Genomic DNA, 18,241 nt, shown 5'->3' on the forward strand with positions numbered 1-18,241 from the left:
CCATTAGGGTTTGACGCTCCAACCAACTGAGCTAAAGAGCTAATAGCACATAATAACCCATGAAGCTTTTCGGTGAGATTTTTTGTAGCTTTTCGTTTATTTAGCTTCCAAATGCAGTTTTTTAGAAGAACGGAGCTTGCTTTTTTCAATTGCCTTCCATGAATTTCTCTCAGGCTGATGATTAATCAGACTATCTGGCTAGGCTATATTTATAGCTATTCTTTCCGACTTCACATGCATCCCTGAGTTGCCTCTCCATTATTATTGGTTTGAAGCTTCCAAATGCAGTTTTTTAGAAGAACGGAGCTTGCTTTTTTCAATTGCCTTCCATGAATTTCTCTCAGGCTGATGATTAATCAGACTATCTGGCTAGGCTATATTTATAGCTATTCTTTCCGACTTCACATGCATCCCTGAGTTGCCTCTCCATTATTATTGGTTTGAAGCTTCCAAATGCAGTTTTTTAGAAGAACGGAGCTTGCTTTTTTCAATTGCCTTCCATGAATTTCTCTCAGGCTGATGATTAATCAGACTATCTGGCTAGGCTATATTTATAGCTATTCTTTCCGACTTCACATGCATCCCTGAGTTGCCTCTCCATTATTATTGGTTTGAAGCTTCCAAATGCAGTTTTTTAGAAGAACGGAGCTTGCTTTTTTCAATTGCCTTCCATGAATTTCTCTCAGGCTGATGATTAATCAGACTATCTGGCTAGGCTATATTTATAGCTATTCTTTCCGACTTCACATGCATCCCTGAGTTGCCTCTCCATTATTATTGGTTTGAAGCTTCCAAATGCAGTTTTTTAGAAGAACGGAGCTTGCTTTTTTCAATTGCCTTCCATGAATTTCTCTCAGGCTGATGATTAATCAGACTATCTGGCTAGGCTATATTTATAGCTATTCTTTCCGACTTCACATGCATCCCTGAGTTGCCTCTCCATTATTATTGGTTTGAAGCTTCCAAATGCAGTTTTTTAGAAGAACGGAGCTTGCTTTTTTCAATTGCCTTCCATGAATTTCTCTCAGGCTGATGATTAATCAGACTATCTGGCTAGGCTATATTTATAGCTATTCTTTCCGACTTCACATGCATCCCTGAGTTGCCTCTCCATTATTATTGGTTTGAAGCTTCCAAATGCAGTTTTTTAGAAGAACGGAGCTTGCTTTTTTCAATTGCCTTCCATGAATTTCTCTCAGGCTGATGATTAATCAGACTATCTGGCTAGGCTATATTTATAGCTATTCTTTCCGACTTCACATGCATCCCTGAGTTGCCTCTCCATTATTATTGGTTTGAAGCTTCCAAATGCAGTTTTTTAGAAGAACGGAGCTTGCTTTTTTCAATTGCCTTCCATGAATTTCTCTCAGGCTGATGATTAATCAGACTATCTGGCTAGGCTATATTTATAGCTATTCTTTCCGACTTCACATGCATCCCTGAGTTGCCTCTCCATTATTATTGGTTTGAAGCTTCCAAATGCAGTTTTTTAGAAGAACGGAGCTTGCTTTTTTCAATTGCCTTCCATGAATTTCTCTCAGGCTGATGATTAATCAGACTATCTGGCTAGGCTATATTTATAGCTATTCTTTCCGACTTCACATGCATCCCTGAGTTGCCTCTCCATTATTATTGGTTTGAAGCTTCCAAATGCAGTTTTTTAGAAGAACGGAGCTTGCTTTTTTCAATTGCCTTCCATGAATTTCTCTCAGGCTGATGATTAATCAGACTATCTGGCTAGGCTATATTTATAGCTATTCTTTCCGACTTCACATGCATCCCTGAGTTGCCTCTCCATTATTATTGGTTTGAAGCTTCCAAATGCAGTTTTTTAGAAGAACGGAGCTTGCTTTTTTCAATTGCCTTCCATGAATTTCTCTCAGGCTGATGATCAATCAGACTATCTGGCTAGGCTATATTTATAGCTATTCTTTCCGACTTCACATGCATCCCTGAGTTGCCTCTCCATTATTATTGGTTTTAAGCTTCCAAATGCAGTTTTTTAGAAGAACGGAGCTTGCTTTTTTCAATTGCCTTCCATGAATTTCTCTCAGGCTGATGATTAATCAGACTATCTGGCTAGGCTATATTTATAGCAATTATTTCCGACTTCACATGCATCCCTGAGTTGCCTCTCCATTATTATTGGTTTGAAGCTTCCAAATGCAGTTTTTTAGAAGACGGAGCTTGCTTTTTTCAATTGCCTTCCATGAATTTCTCTCAGGCTGATGATTAATCAGACTATCTGGCTAGGCTATATTTATAGCAATTCTCTCCGACTTCGCATGCATCCCTGAGTTGCCTCTCCATATTTTTTATTATTTTGTGGAGCAAAATATTTTCTTGTAGCAAGCTAAAGCTTAGTAAGCTTTAGCTTGAGGAGGAGTGTTAGAATATTAAAAAATATCTTATAATATCTTTTATATTATATTAGAGTATCTTAAATTATTTCTTAGGATCAATTTATAATTATAGAGATATCTTAGAATATCTCTTATTATTATTATGATTTATTCCTAATTTAGGATTTAGTCCATGTTTCTCTATAAATATAGATTATTATTGAGTCTTTTGTAATCAAGTCAGCATTAAGCTATTATCAATAATATTCAAACCCTTGTTATTTTCTGTCCTCCTTTTCTCTAAAATCTCACACTTTCAACAAATATAAATTTTTTTACTGTTATGGTAATGAATGTTGAAGTGATTTGTGTCTTCTAACTCTCCAAATCCTTAGTTTGTATTTAGCAGTAAAATGTTGAAAACGTCTCATCACTTTTATTATCTTCATCATCTGTCCTTTAGAATTAAAACGACCTCAATCCTCAATAGTTCATGATTCTTTCTTTAACAAGCGAATTCAAAAGAGATAACCATAAAATGATATTACCAAGATATATCTTGTCAAACCTTGGCGCAGTGGTTGATGTTGCTTCTATGTGACTAATAGTTCACAATTTTAAGTTATGGATCAGCTTCTTGCAAATGCAGGGTAAGACTGCCTAATAGGTTTGGTCCTTTTTTGGACCTTGTTATGGCAGGAGCTTTATAGCACTAGGTTTCCCTTTTTTTTTTATGTCTTGTGAATTCAGCAATAGTCAATAGGTCTTTGAAGCTTCCCTATCATCAGGAGGAATTTTATACATTTCTGAATGGGTCAATTTCTAGTCTATAGCAGTTAGGTTGATACTGTCCGCTCTGAGATCAACATTCTTTTTTGAATATTTTGTAGTGATAGCATGTACATTAGAGCTTGGCATCCTGAATTCCCGATATCGCCATTGGTTCTAAATCTGAAAAATAAAATGCAGTCTGTAACGTTGTCATATCAGAACTGGAAAATGTTTGTTTTAAGGGATGGTATGATAAGACCAATCTGTGCATGTCTTGTACTTTCCAGTAAGAGCTACCTTGTGCTTGAAAGCCTCTATGCGGTAGAGACTTTGCTGTTACGGGCAAGGCCTTGGATTCTATTTTATTATATTGTAAAGTTGAAGGAAGACTGAAAAAAACTAAAGGAAAAACCATTAAGTGAGACTTAGAGATGAACGGTCTATCTATAAACTTAATGCATGATAGGTGATCTATGGCACCTTTCAATCCATGTAGCTAACTCACCTAGTGGAATAAGGCTTGGTTTATTTTGTTATTGTTGATGGTGATTCATGGATGACTTTACACATTTGCTCACATTTATAATCCATTGTGTTCTCTCTGTTTTTTTTATTTGTCATATTCTTTCGTGAGTATTGGTATGTCCAATATGTAATCAATTATATGATACTCTGATCAATGGCAGGGTCTACAAAATTCAAAGTCATCATTTGAGAAAAGCCGCTTCAATCTAGTATGTCTTTTACAATTATGGATGCTTTTTGCTGACATTTCAACAACCTTATTTATGGTATGAATTTGGGTATTGGGTTTTAAGGAGTGCAGGTACACTCTCTCATGAATATTGAAGTGAAAAAGAAGTACGAGTTCTTGGAGTCCATAAGTGCAATAATGGATGCTCATCTGAGATACTTTAAACTGGTCTGTAAATTGGTGGCTAATTCTTCATGAGTGAACTTTCAAGTTTTTAATTATTATGTTTCACTTAACAAGTCATGTTATGCTTTAGGGCTACGACTTACTAAGCCAAATGGAGCCTTATATTCACCAGGTAACTAATGTTTTGTTCATTTCTTACAAGGGAAGATATTTTCAAGATATGATTATGAGCACATTTGACACTGTTAAGATATAATATAAAACTATTCATGTCTCTTCACCTAATAACTTAAGCTTTTAGGTTCTAGCATGGTATTAGAAAATAAAGTGTTCTATTATTCAGTCCCTGTGACCCCATTTTCTAATAAAAAGTTGAGTCCAGCACAAGGTAGATGAGCCTGAGATTGTCCAAACTTATATCCAGAGAATTCTTATGTAATGGGATGTGTTAAAAAAATAATATAAAATCATCCATGTGTCTTCACATTAAATCTTAGGTTTTTGAGATAGTTGGTTTATCATAGCTACAACAGTTGGAAAAGGATGATAATTGTCAACTTAACATGCTCCATTCTTGATTGGTTCCCGAACTGGCTTTATTAAGTTGAACCTCGGAGTCATAACCTTTTTTTGTTTAAAACAGCTACATTTAGGAGTTGGTTGGATAGATGAGGCACCCTTTCTAAGTTTGTGAATTGAATATCAATCTCAATAAAATACTCAACCTGCACTATTGATGTTAGTGAGCATGTGAGCACATAAAAAGTAATCCACTCCTATATATATTATAAATTAGAGCACTCACTTTTGAGACTGGGATGATCTATAAGGTACTCGCTTTATCCATCAAACATATGGATCCTTTATTGAAAACTACCTACCCCTTTTTCTATTTTAAGTTTTTCGTTTGCATTTAATATTCACTCTTAGTTAACTTCCCCGTTTCTTCTTCTTATTAGGTTCTGTTAGAATATATGAAATATCTTACAATATCTTTGATATTAGCTTAGATTATGTCCTAAAATTAGTTTCTAATATTAGAGTATCTTACATGATCTTCTAGGATTAGTTTTTATATTACTTAGTTATTATCATGATTTGTTTCCTGATACTATTATTTATTTAGAATTATGAGTCTTGTACTCCTATAAATAGGGGTGTTGTTCTTTTGTGTTAAGTTAGTAACAAGTAATTATCAATAGTATTCTAAGTTCTATTATTTCTCTCCTCTGTTTATCTAAAATCCAGAACTTCAATAGGTTCAAATAAAATTTTCTTCGACAATATGCAAATTTGGTTTGCCAACCCTATTTATCTGTTTATTAAGTATCAAATTTCCATGGATAAGACTATGCATATATTGGTTAATTGATTCTTGTCAAATATTTTTCAGTAATCTACCATTATATATTAAATTAGATTTTGAATGTATTCTATTGAAAGGAGTTTAATCTGTGTTTACACTCCCTTGAAAAATGACGGGTCATTATTAACTTTTCTTTTAAATTTTAAATTAAATTCTTTTGGATAATTTTGGGAACCTTCTTTATGATTTAAAAAAAATCCTTGTAATCTGTATTTTGAAGATTTTATCTCATGAATTATGCTTATCTCCCATTGAGTGCCTGGTGTGAGTCCCACTGATTGACCAATACCTAAATTATGTTTGTACTTGGATAAAGAGCTTTCAACTTCTGATTCCCCCCCACCTCTAATAAACTACTTTTCTCATATTAAATACCTAACATTGGTAACAATCGTATGCGTGGATCATGCTGTGTATCCTATATGCCTGTTATATGATCCAAACCAAATAATTTTTAAAGGCTAGTATTATAGTATTATCTCTAATGTCCCATTTAATATTTACTTTCAATGTTACTTGAGGGTAGCTAAAAATATTGATTAATCCATTCCAAAACAAAATTTTAAAGAAGTTAGATATACTTAATAGAGGCATCATCACTATGCCTGCCTAGTGTTTTATCTGTGTTTGAATTTCTTGTATCATGTATATAGTTTGAATCCTTGCAGCTTGAGAGGATATCTATTGCTAGTTGTTGTCTTATACTTTTACTAGGACTGCATTATTCTGCAGTTGTTTATTTATTCTATGCTGTTGATTCTTCTAACTGGCTTGGGGCTCATTATAAATATTAGATTGTAATTATACATTGTGACCATTGAATATATCAACTGAGTAAGGTTATTTTATAATGATTTGAAGTGACTTCTTTAATATTCGATGCTGGAGGTTTTGAACAACTCAAATCTGCTTCATGAAAATTCACAATCCATTTTTTATATTTGATGTCTGTCCTTAACCTAGGTGCTAACATATGCTCAACAATCTAAAGAACTGGCTAATATTGAGCAAGATAAGCTTGCAAAACGGATCCAGGAATACAGAACACAGGCAGAGCTGGAAAATGCACGAGCTTCTAGCAGCAATACTGATTCCATGCCAGGTGCTGATAGCACCCATCCTGTACGTTTGAATTCTTATAAAAGCTTTGAAGCAGGGATGCAGTCTGCAACCAAAGGCGAGGCAAGTAATTGTCATTTTCTTGTTAATATGTGATAACTGATAATTCTCTAGTTCACATTCAATAATTGTTTTTTATTTGGTCTTGTAGTTAATTTTTTTTATCCTTGTTTTTAGGTTCAAACAGTTAAACAAGGCTATCTGTTAAAACGATCATCAAGGACGCGGGGAGATTGGAAAAGGCGGTTTTTTGTTCTTGATAACCAAGGGAGTTTATATTACTACAGAGCGAAAGGACCCAAACCCTCGGTAGGAATACTTTTTTTATTTGTTTCACCTGTCAAGCAATCTTCTTATGTTTTTCTTTGAAATCTATTTACAGGGATTTCAGTCATATAATTATAGTCGTCTTTCCGAACAAAATAGTGGCATGTTTGGTAGATTCCGTGCAAAGCATAATAGGGCCGCGTCACTAAATGAAGATATTTTGGGTAGTTGTGCAGTTGATCTGTGCACATCCACTATAAAGATGGACGCAGAGGATACAGATCTACGACTTTGCTTCCGTATTATTTCTCCCTCAAAATCATATACACTACAGGTGACCGATGGACCTATTTCATATATTTGAACGAGTCATATAATCATCCTCTGTAATGTGTTAAATTGTCTTGTTGACAACAAAACATAGTTTCTTATCTTGTACTGACCTCCCATTTGTTTGATATTTTCAAACGTAAATATAAAAAATGGACATTCTGTTTGTTAAAGTTGTCAAGGTTCCTTGTTATATCTTTCATCAAGTTATGTATTGTAATATGTTTTACTCCTGTATTGATTTTTGTTAGTTGATTCTTTAAGTTGGTTTAATCAGGCTGAAAATGAAGTTGATAGGATGGACTGGGTAAACAAAATTACTGGAGCTATCACCTCTCTTTTTAATTTTCAGTTTCTTCAACAGGTATCTATTCAGCTTTTTCGAAGCATAATTTCTTGCCAATATGTCCATATATGATGTTATGTCAACATTTGTCTGTCTGAAATTGCTGCAGCCTCATTACGGTAAATTGCAATTAGAAAATAAAAACTCAGCAATTGGTTCTTCTTTGACAAGTCAACAAGAGGATAGTAATAAATCTTTGATGGATGATGTATTTTCCGAAGAAGGAGGTAGTGTCTCTAATATTTTAAGGGGAATTCCTGGGAATGATAAGTGTGCTGAGTGCAATGCTCCTGAACCAGACTGGGCATCTCTAAACCTTGGTATACTGTTGTGTATTGAATGCTCCGGAGTGCATCGCAATCTTGGAGTTCATATTTCCAAGGTGAGTTCTTTCAGACAAATGCAAACCATTTATTTTGCTTCTGTGTTTATCATGTAGAAATAAGAATTTTTTTAACTCGATTTAAATTTGTTTTGATTTTTAAAATTGAAGCATCAATGGGTTGAGATTTTGAAATTTTAGTTCTTGATTTGATTGTTGTAGGATATTATATAGTACTGAAGCGCTTACAATATTTTCCAACTCTTTCTTTCTTGGATGAAGGGCTTTCACTTTAAGAATCTTATTAGTATCGACTTTTGAGAAAAAATATGCGACTTCTGTTTGTCTTTATAGTTGAACTAAATCATTTTTCTTAATTAGTGTGGTTTTTGACTCAGCAGTTTATGAATAACCATTTCCTAAAGGTCATTAAATTTTGTCTGCCAACTACAGGTGAGATCTTTAACATTAGATGTGAAGGTTTGGGAACCTACCATTTTGGAGTTATTCAATAACTTGGGTAATGCTTATTGTAATTCTATCTGGGAGGGCTTGCTTCTACTTGACGATGAAAGGTATACTTTTGGCTCTCTTTAAGGCAATGTACAGTAGGTGACTATGTGCTTTATTTCTCGTTGAGTTATTCGGTATTTGAGCTTGTAATCCTTTCTTTTCGGGAACAATTATCTGCAGAGTAGGTGAATCAAATGTGCCTTTGAAACCATGCTCCACCGATCCCTCCCAATATAAAGAAAAGTACATCCAAGCAAAGGTAACCACTTTCAGTTCAATTTAACTTTATGTAGGGATTAGGGAAGTCTTCATGGTTTACTCTAATAGGGGCAGCTTGATTATTGGTATTTTAGATATGTCACAATAAGACATTAGTGAGATAGTGTAATTATGACTTTTTAAACTTGTCCGTTAAATAAGTTTTAACATTATTGGTAATTTATTATTTTTATAAAAAAATTATGCTGTTTTGAATTCGATAATCTATCTAATAATACCCACAAAAACCAGTATTCACGATTAGTGTAAATGTTTCTAAAATTATCAAAAGTCTTGTGGATAATGACAGCAATTGTTATCATTTTATCGACCATCAATTTTGAAGTCGTAGAGTTTGGCCTTTCATTAGAATTCAATAGGAAATTTGTTTGTACCCAAAAAAAAAATGAAATGGGAAATTTTATAGTGTGTTGCTCATGAGGACATAATCACTGATTGGTAACCTCTATAATATGATTTCTACTCTGTCTTATTTATCTCTCTCTCTCTCTCATACTTTGTTTCTTCTAATGACATGCAAGTTTTGCATCTTGACGTTATGATTATCTGATTAGGAAGCCTCAGCTTTCTTCACTATTTTTACTGCGGTAAATATTGTTGTAACTCGTGATTTTTCAATCAGTATGTAGAGAAATCACTAATCATCCGAGCAGATATACCTGAAATTCCTTCAGTTTCCACAAAAATATGGCAAGCAGTTCAGGCTATAAATGTACGGGAAGTTTATCGCCTTATTGTAACCTCAACTTCAAATCCGATAAACACAAAATATGACGATGCGGTTCCCAATGCTGATACTGAAGGACATCAGCATGATCCTGAAGCCTGTCTAAGGATTAAAGAGTCTAATGAAACAGAGAGTTGTTTCCGTGGTTGGTCTTTATTACATCTGGCATGTCATTCTGACAGTACACTAATGGTTGAGTTGTTGCTCCAATTTGGTGCCGATATAAACATGCGTGACTATCATGGAAGGACTCCCTTGCACCATTGCATTTCTAGCGGGAAAAATCCATTGGCAAAGTTTTTACTAAGAAGGTAATGCTTTATTTAAAGCCGGTTTTTTTACTGTCTTTGGGCATTTGTTGGTTTCGAAAGCAATCATACATTCTTCGTCTCTATCCCTGTCTCATTTTTATTTTCTGTTAAGAGAAGTGTTGGAAATAATTTAGATAAAGATGCGTGAACAGAATTTAAGGCATCCTTAATTACATCAAAATATTAAAACCCTCGGAGACAGTCATAAATGTAACACTGGAAAGAAGCAAGAAATACAACTTTACCCCACTGAAACCCAAGACGGGAATTGTCTCTGAAGATGTTGGCAACCAAATGCAGTAGATGATAGCATATAAGGCACATAAATTAAGCACCCAATCATACTCATGAGTTTTTCTCTTGAGAGACATGAGTTTGTTTATTATTTTGCTCCAATAAGTATCAACGAGAGAAAATAACCAGTGTAGAAGTGTTCTGTCCATGTGTGTCTATCCTACATTCCCTTAAAAAATCTCAAATACTACCATTCTATTTCCTTGGTGAATCCATTACCAATTTGGATTGTCCATCAGTTCCTCAGACAAGTTATAATCGTTCCACAACCAGCTAATATTTTTTAGGTTTAATTGCAGTTTTAGTTCTTCTATTATTACCAATTTATGGAATTGGTCTCTCTATTTTAAAAGTTGACAGTTTTGGTCTCTCTTAGATTTTTGAACTAAAAAACGACTGTTCGACATATTTAAAATGACGTGACATACAATTTTATGATATAGAATCATTTAGATGAATTAGTTATTTATATCTTATTAATTAATTTAAAAATATGAAAAATTTCTGAAGTTGAAAGTTAAGTTTTTATGACGTTTTATTCCCAATTCTATGATGTTAATCACTCTACATCATTATCCCATATGTCATGTTATTTAAAACATCCCAATATTATAATTTTTTAGTTAAAAAATCAGAGGAAGAAACCAAATTGTCGATTTTGACCAATTTTGTGAATCAGTAAAAATAAAGAGGCTAAAACTACAATTAAATCTATTTCTAAATATCATGATTTATTTTGCATCAATTACACGTCTTATGTGTTGGTGCATGTGAGAGCCACACTTGTATTGCATGCATGTTCTTTGTGTGATACATACTTCCAGTTAAAACATAAACTAACATGCCGATTTATCAGGGGCGCAAAACCGTCAGTTAAAGATGCTGGTGGACATACTGCACTTGAAAGAGCAATGGAAATGGGAGCAATAACTGATGAAGAGCTATTTATCAAGCTTGTTGAATGCCAGTAAAGACGGATCTGGTATATATATATATTATATGGTGTTAAGGATGTTGTGGATAAGCTAAGCTGTTGTTCAACAATATAAAGTTTGATATGTCTTGACTCTTGATTGTATTATGCCCAATTCACCAAAAGGAAGTTCATTGTCTTTTTAATTTATATGGATGAATATTTCTTTCTATGTTGCAAATATTTTCATTGATTACACAATTTTAAGATAATTGTTTTTCATATTTGAGTTTTAGTATCACAATAAACCATTAAATAAACACTTAAAATTCTGATGGAAAAAAAGAATGTATTAATTTAAATGTTTCATAACTCTTAGCAGTGCCTCCACTATTATTTTGAGGAAAATTTCAAAAATATATTTGAAATTCTCTAATAATTATATTAATGCAGCAAATTAAATAGTTTAATTTATCACTTAGTCAAGTGGTTGTAATACTTGAGTTTAATATATTTGTTAGCCATCAAACTAATGCATCTGTTAAGTTATTAAATATTACAATTTTTTTGAAGAGTTGTTTTCTTTCACCAATTGGTATGAGATTTTCTATAAATAGATATTTAAGAAGCAAAAATGGCAAGACAAGTTTCATGTTACATAAGTCAAAAATATTTATGCGTCATCTCTTTTTTTCTCTAGTACATGAGAGTAACTGAATAAACTTTATTCTGTAAACTATCAATGATCGTTAAGCTTGATATACATAAATTTTCTCTTTTTTTCACTTCAAGGATTCCAAACTATTCTAAAGTAGATTTGTCGGTTAATTCGTTTGCATCCGATATACATAAATTGGTAAGGGCGAATCGAACCTAAAATTTAGTGTGATAAACATGTTTGGGAATTTATTTGTGCAACTTTCACCGTCATCAAATTCATCTTCTTCTTGTTCAAGATTTACAAATACCTCCAATAAAAGATCAAACTCTTTAGGTTCGATTTTGGTTTTAATTAATGTTTGAACAATGAGTGCTTTTTTAAAGAATATGAACGCTCGTGTAACTATTTATGATCTTGGTGAAAGGTACACAGTTGTATTTATTTATTTGTTAAAAAATAGTTATGATTTAACAGGCTTACAATTTTTGCAATCAAAATTGGATGAAATAACTATTTTGAAATGAAATTATATTTGTAGAGATGTTAACCAAACAAAAAAACTTATGAGAACTAAAATAAAATAAAAAGTTATAATTGCAAGGGTCAAAGATATATTTAAACCAAAAGTCAAATATGTAGCATCAAAGCGTCATTTCAGAAAAACATTATCGATATTAAGTATGACTATAATTCACCATTTTATGAGAGATTGAATCACTTAGTCTCAAGGAAATGTTTTAAAAAAATTGCTAAGTTAAAGATAATAAAGATGGTAGGTATTGAAAAATCAACATGTGGCTGCTCAATCAGAACAATTTGTGGGTTATCTTGTGCTTGTGAGTTGGACTATTTGCATGTTTTAGATATCATTCATATTTTTTGGAGAAAGTTAAGCATGGAACATGAATTAAAAGATGATGAATCTTTATCACAATATGTATTCTTAGAAGAATTAAAGACAATGGAAGCATACATGAAGAACAAGATATTGTTGGCCAACAAATATTCATAACAAAGGTACCTGAACTTGTATTTCCACATACAACAACAATGCGTCATCTACCTGATAAAGTGAAAACCAAATCAACTACTAAGAAAAATCAAAAACGAAAAGAATTTGATGTTCCTCGTGATCCTTCATATTAGAAGTATGTGGATGCTTCTCAGGGATCTTCAAAGCAATCATCTTAGCGTTCTTCAAAGCAACCATATAAAGTATTTAGAATGCAACCATCCCAAGGATTTGCGAAGCAACCGTCTCAAGGATTTGCGAAGCAACCGTCTCAAGGATTTGCAAAGCAATCATCTAAGAAGTATTTTCCTCCTTTTATTCACCAATAAATTGATGACATAGTAGATGTATTGTCTAATGAAAATTGTGGTTATCGCTCAATTACAACATTATTAGGTTGGAGTAAAGAATCTTGACCTTTAGTTTAGACATATTTGGACAAAGAGATCTATCTACATCGAGATCTTTTTTTCAATGTTTTCTACGACAAGATATGAGGTCGCTCTAGTGTCATTGTATCACAATTTGAACACGACATTCTTTATGTTGAATGAATTACCATTAAGGGATTATTCTCGTAATTTTTTAATCACAATTGGATTTGTAAACGAATACCATTTGGTACATGTACAATTTATGGAAAACCCAATACTTTAATAGTAAAGTAATAGTAAACTAATGTTTAATACTTTATTGTGCAGATAAAATTGAAGTGTGATTCTCCTTTGTCACTCACCTCACATAAATGGAGAAACTTTTGTAGTGATGGTGCTAAGACATGAGAAATAGCTTATGCAACTTAAGTATTGGGAACACATGGATCTAATATTTATCAAACCATCTTGTATTTTATTAGATGAAGATTAATTTGTATGCATTAGATTGCATCGATTGAATTATTATTTCTATAAATCTATTTTAGTCGATCCGTAAAATTCATTGTGATGTTGTGTATGTTGTTTGTTTATTTTGGAGAAATGAAATTGTAGTTGCATAATTGACCCAAAATAAAAATAAATCATAAAAATAAGTATATTCATGATACAAAATAAAATAGTAGTCACACAATAAAATATAACTCCAAAATAATATGAACTATTAACACAATCTACTAATGGCCTCTTTGGAACATGCAAAGTAACTCACATAATATCTCATGAACTTCACTATCTAGATTTATTATTTATATGACCCTATGTAAAAGCTCAAATGTTCTAGCGTCTCATGCAGAAGATGATGGAACATGTGGATCAACCGGTAAAGTAGCAAGTGGAGCATCAGAGAGGATTCGAGGATGTGAAACCCGTAAGTGTCAAACATAATAGATATCTAAGACCTCAATAGGAAACATCGCTAGAGGCGAGAAACTCCAAAAGGTCGCTATACATGCTCTCAATGTATTCTTCCACTCTTAGTCTATACTAGTTGGCACTAGAGGAACGTTATGCGAAATGCACTGAATGAGACCAAACTATCGAAGACTTTGCTCTAGTAGATATGAGACTGAAACTCCACCTCAACGAAGGTAGTCAAAGTACATCTTCGTTGGTTCAAAAGGATGATTGAGTCAGTCGACATCGTATGGTGTAAACCCTATATCCTCAAGCAAAATGGCGTCAAGTCTCCGTCTATATGTCATTAATCCACCTTCGACAACATGTTTGGCGGTCTACCTACGGGCTTTGAGAGTATGTTCAAAAACTATTCCACTATCCATCGCTTGCAAATTTTAGGAAAATGCTCATAAATTCAACACTCCGCCAAAAATAAAAACAATTTAGTAAATTAAAAACACAATTTAATAAATTAATAACACAACTTAATATGAGTCATATACTTGTAACATTGTCATATACCCTCCCAACTGTTTCGTGTCATCAATAGCTTCATCTCCCAAGTTATCATATAGCACAACCAATGCAACTGTATCCCATGCATAGTCTCGACAATGCTCCAAATTAGTGAACAAGCTAACATATTTTGCCTCGACTCGAGGGCGAGTCTTGTTAGAGAAAATAGTCATTCCAACTAAGTGCAAAAGATATGTTCTTGCAACACACTCAATTTGGTTAGTCCATATGAGACTTTTGTATAAATCACGCAACTATTGCAATTCATATTGAGCACATTTGTTAAAATTTATCTAAATAGTTTGATTCTTCCTTTGATTGTTGCCTCCAACAGTTCATGTGCAACAATCACAACATTATTAATATTCATATTTATTGGTGCATTGAAGAACCTACCACAAGAATGAATGTGCAAAAGAATCGTGACATCATCTAATGTGATGACCATCTCCCTGAATGGCATGTCAAATGAGTTGGTGTCTTTATGCCACCTTTGTATATAAAAGCATATATGAGACCAACATCAATCATCGTCAAATAAGCTGAAGACAAGTGCATCAATTCATATTCTTGAATCTAATGCTCTACAATATCAAGTACCTTTACTTCAACAAACTTCTTCAATTTCAAACCATGCATGATTACATTTAACGGACCACAATCTTGCAAGTAATTAAAAAACATAAATAACATAACAATAAAATAATGTACTAAATTTCGTTACAAAAATATACTAAATATAGTATACTTATTCTTAATTAGAAAAACTTAATTAATTAAATATACCTCTTTTTCCTATATCATGCGAGCCACATAGTGTCTCTTTGGTTGTTTGCTCCTCAACTTCCTCGTCATATCCCGGTACCTCATAATCTGCCTATTTGTTTAGTCCCTGAACATCCTCATCAAGTTTTTGGGACCTGAAACCACATCTACGATAGTACCAATAATTTCTCCGTTTTTGTGTATCGTTCTAGTCACTAACATAAAATAAACATATAAATAATTTATATGTAAAAGATGAATATATATTTTGAAAATTTTGAATGTTTTAAAATTTTATATTTTTTGAAAAAAATTGTATTTTGAAACTTTTGACGTAGATGAAAGTTTTGAAAAATTGTTTTGAAAGTTTTAGTTTGAAACTTTTGAAAATTTTTGAATCATCAATTTTAAAAGTTTTAAAATGAATGAAATTTTTCGAATATATTTTAAAAAGTTGAAAATTTACATTTTAAAAGTTTAAAATTTATAAAAAAAATCACTTACTTGTACTCGAAGTTCCAAAATACTAAGTTTTTTTTAAGAGATTTTGACAATTTGAAAGCGTGAGGGAGAAACTGAAAGGAATAAAAAAAAATCCTTTCATGGTGTATTGGAGGTAAATTTGGCAAACGACCGATAAAATGGATCGATCCGGCGGATTCGAAGCTGTTTTGACATTTGTTGTTAAGATGGACGTTACTATACCCCTTTACAAATAGTGCTCGTCCGCAACCCATGGACGATGCAGAGGGTAAATTAGTCATTTTATCCCTCATTACCAACTCCCTTCCACTTTCTCGCAATAGTGTGACTTCAATTGACACTTCTTTGTCCTTTGGATCCGAAAATCCCTTATAATATTTAACCCTGAATTTGGTGGGTGTTGAATCGGGCCCCAACAATTCTAGGTATGAACCCAAATTTCTATTTTCTCATGTCTTTTTACTATTTGCAGTTTCGGTAACTCCAGAATTTGTTTTCTCTTTTCAGAAATTTAACCCTGTTCTTTGAAACCCTAATTTAAACCCCAATTGAAGCTTTTAAACTATTTTGGACAAACCCCATTGCTATATTTGCTTACTCATTATTCCAATTGTTAAACAAAACCAACCTTGTTCTGTGATTAGAAATTTGTTGTTATCTGTTTACATTTTTTGATGCAGTGTTATATATCTCTTTACATGATTCCACTCTTAGTACTGTTTCTTCTGTTGAGTGTAGCATGACTTAAAATTGATATTATCGATAGGAATGCATAAACGCCAATTACCATCATGGATGATGCCCAAGGTTGATTCCAACCATGGAGGTAACTCTGGCAATGTTGTTGAAACTAATTTCTCTACAGAAAATGGAGAGATCATTGCAGCCAATGTGAAGAAGATAAATCAAAAGAAAGAAACGTCAAAGAGGAAATCAAATTCCAATGCAAAGTGTGAGGTTAAGGGGAAAAAATTAAATTTAGACAAACAGAATGAAAGTGGTGATAATATTACTGAAAAGAAGAAGAAGAAAAAAATTAATGGATCTAGTGATAGAGCTCCTAGACGTACGACAAAGAAACACAAAAATTTGGAGGATCGTAGCCATGATAGTAGTCATCATGTATGTCAAGTTCAAGCATCTAGTGACGATGATATCGAGTTGACAGTTGAAGATTTAATGGCCATAGCGGAACAGGTAATTTTTATTTTTTCTGATAAGTAGCTTTTACTTTTCTCGAGTAATCTGAATAGAAATGTTTGCCGATAAATTTTTTTTCTTTGTATCATCATGTTGATCCAGTGAATTAAAATATTGCTTCTCAAGACAAAGGTTGATGTGTTGGATATTTTTAATTTGCCCTATCTCTGCTTGAACATTTGAACTTTTGTCATATGCGTGCAGTATATCAAAGATTATGAGGACAAGGAACCACAAGAAACAACAAGTGGACGGTATGAGCCAAAATGGCAATTTCCGGCCACAACTGAAGCAGGAACTACTCATGATTCCGCTTGTGAGAACAAAAAATCATCTAGCTTGGAAAGGGAAGCTTTATATAATTCTGCTCCAACAACTGGTGAGGTAATTCGTACAAGCACATCTCTAATAGGTCATCCTGCTCAAGACATGCTGGATGTGTTCTTGGGTCCGTTGTTGAGAACAACCATTGAGAAGGAGGAGAACTGGAGAAGAGAAAATCTGTCCTAGAAAGTTTGGAGATTTCCCATGAGTTCACTAGACAAAGTCAAAATGAACTTGTTGGAGAAATGGTCCCCTTGATAAAGAAAAGAAACACTTTAAAAGACAAGGTGGCTATCTTTTTGAGTGAGATATGTAGATTCATCAGCACAGATATACATGCCATGGCAAGGCAATGAATTAGTTATTGCATGACACATAATAATAGCTGCATTTGCAGGATTTAATGTAAATAATAGCATTCTCACCCTAGTTGATCAAAATTCCTTAATAATATTGTTATAGTTGATGTGTTTAGTTATTTGTAGATTGAATTCAGACACAACAAAATTGGATGTCATTCTCACCCTAGTTGATCAAAATTTCTCAATAATATTGCTATAGTTGATGTAAATAGTAGGCATTCTCACCCTAGTTGATCAAAATTCCTCAATACTATTGTTATATTTGATGTGTTTAGTTATCTGTAGATTGAATTCAGACACAACAAAATTGATGTCATTCTCACTCTAATTGATCAAAATTCCTCAATAATATTGCTTTAGTTGATGTGTTTAGTTATTTGTAGATTAAATTCAGACACAACAAAATTGGATGTCAATCACCCCATTGCCAGTTGAGTGGGAGGCTTGAGAATCTGTCCACAACACTTCTTTGCCTTCCACCTAAGCTGCGTAGGAAAAGCCCAAAGCCAATCCCAGGGACCAGTGAAACTTCTAGAAAAAGTACTCCAGTATAAAGATCCTCATTAGTACCTAAACCGATTGTGTACCACCACTGATAAACACTGGAATAGGCAATATTCACTGGGCCAAGAGCACCCCCCTAGTAAAAGCTTCTACAGTCGGTTGATCAAAATGGGCTTTTTTTAATCATCCTGGCGCCGAGCTATTTTCCCGCAATAGAGTTTAACCACCAAGTTCGGGATGGATTGGTGTGGTTCTTCTCTGCCTAGGACACTAGAATATTATCTACTTTTAGCCATGGGG

At 33.3% G+C, this 18,241-nt stretch overlaps 2 protein-coding genes across 6 annotated transcripts in view; both read left to right on the forward strand.

The window, feature by feature from the left end:
* The window catches only part of LOC101513405 (ADP-ribosylation factor GTPase-activating protein AGD2-like), a 16,726-nt gene extending 5,664 nt beyond the window's left edge, over positions 1-11,062 (forward strand). For all 4 annotated transcript variants that reach the window (XM_027335706.2, XM_027335705.2, XM_012717247.3 and 1 more), the window contains 12 exons: positions 3,800-3,847; positions 3,940-4,035; positions 4,124-4,165; positions 6,323-6,541; positions 6,656-6,787; positions 6,861-7,079; positions 7,353-7,439; positions 7,531-7,803; positions 8,197-8,318; positions 8,437-8,515; positions 9,158-9,573; positions 10,724-11,062. In XM_027335706.2, coding sequence (XP_027191507.1) covers positions 3,800-3,847; positions 3,940-4,035; positions 4,124-4,165; positions 6,323-6,541; positions 6,656-6,787; positions 6,861-7,079; positions 7,353-7,439; positions 7,531-7,803; positions 8,197-8,318; positions 8,437-8,515; positions 9,158-9,573; positions 10,724-10,838 — 1,848 coding nt within the window. In that variant the 3' untranslated portion in view covers positions 10,839-11,062. The remainder of the gene's footprint in view (positions 1-3,799; positions 3,848-3,939; positions 4,036-4,123; positions 4,166-6,322; positions 6,542-6,655; positions 6,788-6,860; positions 7,080-7,352; positions 7,440-7,530; positions 7,804-8,196; positions 8,319-8,436; positions 8,516-9,157; positions 9,574-10,723) is intronic.
* A 4,588-nt stretch (positions 11,063-15,650) lies between these two features.
* On the forward strand, positions 15,651-17,711 carry LOC101514170 (uncharacterized). Of its 2 annotated transcripts, none has more exons than XM_073369715.1 (3): positions 15,651-15,976; positions 16,290-16,748; positions 16,956-17,711. In XM_073369715.1, the coding sequence occupies exons 2-3, from the start codon at positions 16,320-16,322 to the stop codon at positions 17,259-17,261; spliced, it is 735 nt and encodes a 244-aa protein (XP_073225816.1). In that variant the 5' UTR covers positions 15,651-15,976; positions 16,290-16,319; the 3' UTR covers positions 17,262-17,711. The 2 variants fall into 2 exon arrangements, with proteins under 2 accessions (XP_073225816.1, XP_004505761.1); XM_004505704.4 differs by having other exon boundaries at positions 16,318-16,748.
* Positions 17,712-18,241: the final 530 nt, after the last annotated feature.

This window comes from Cicer arietinum, chromosome 6, assembly GCF_000331145.2.
Source record: "Cicer arietinum cultivar CDC Frontier isolate Library 1 chromosome 6, Cicar.CDCFrontier_v2.0, whole genome shotgun sequence".
NCBI lineage: Eukaryota > Viridiplantae > Streptophyta > Magnoliopsida > Fabales > Fabaceae > Cicer > Cicer arietinum.

What these genes read in the sequence shown, in the direction of transcription:
- LOC101514170 (XM_073369715.1), top strand. Translation starts at nt 16,320, where the DNA reads ATGCATAAACGCCAATTACCATCATGGATGATGCCCAAGGTTGATTCC. An exon ending in TAATGGCCATAGCGGAACAG is followed by an intron (nt 16,749 to 16,955) that starts GTAATTTTTATT and finishes ATATGCGTGCAG; the next exon opens with TATATCAAAGATTATGAGGA.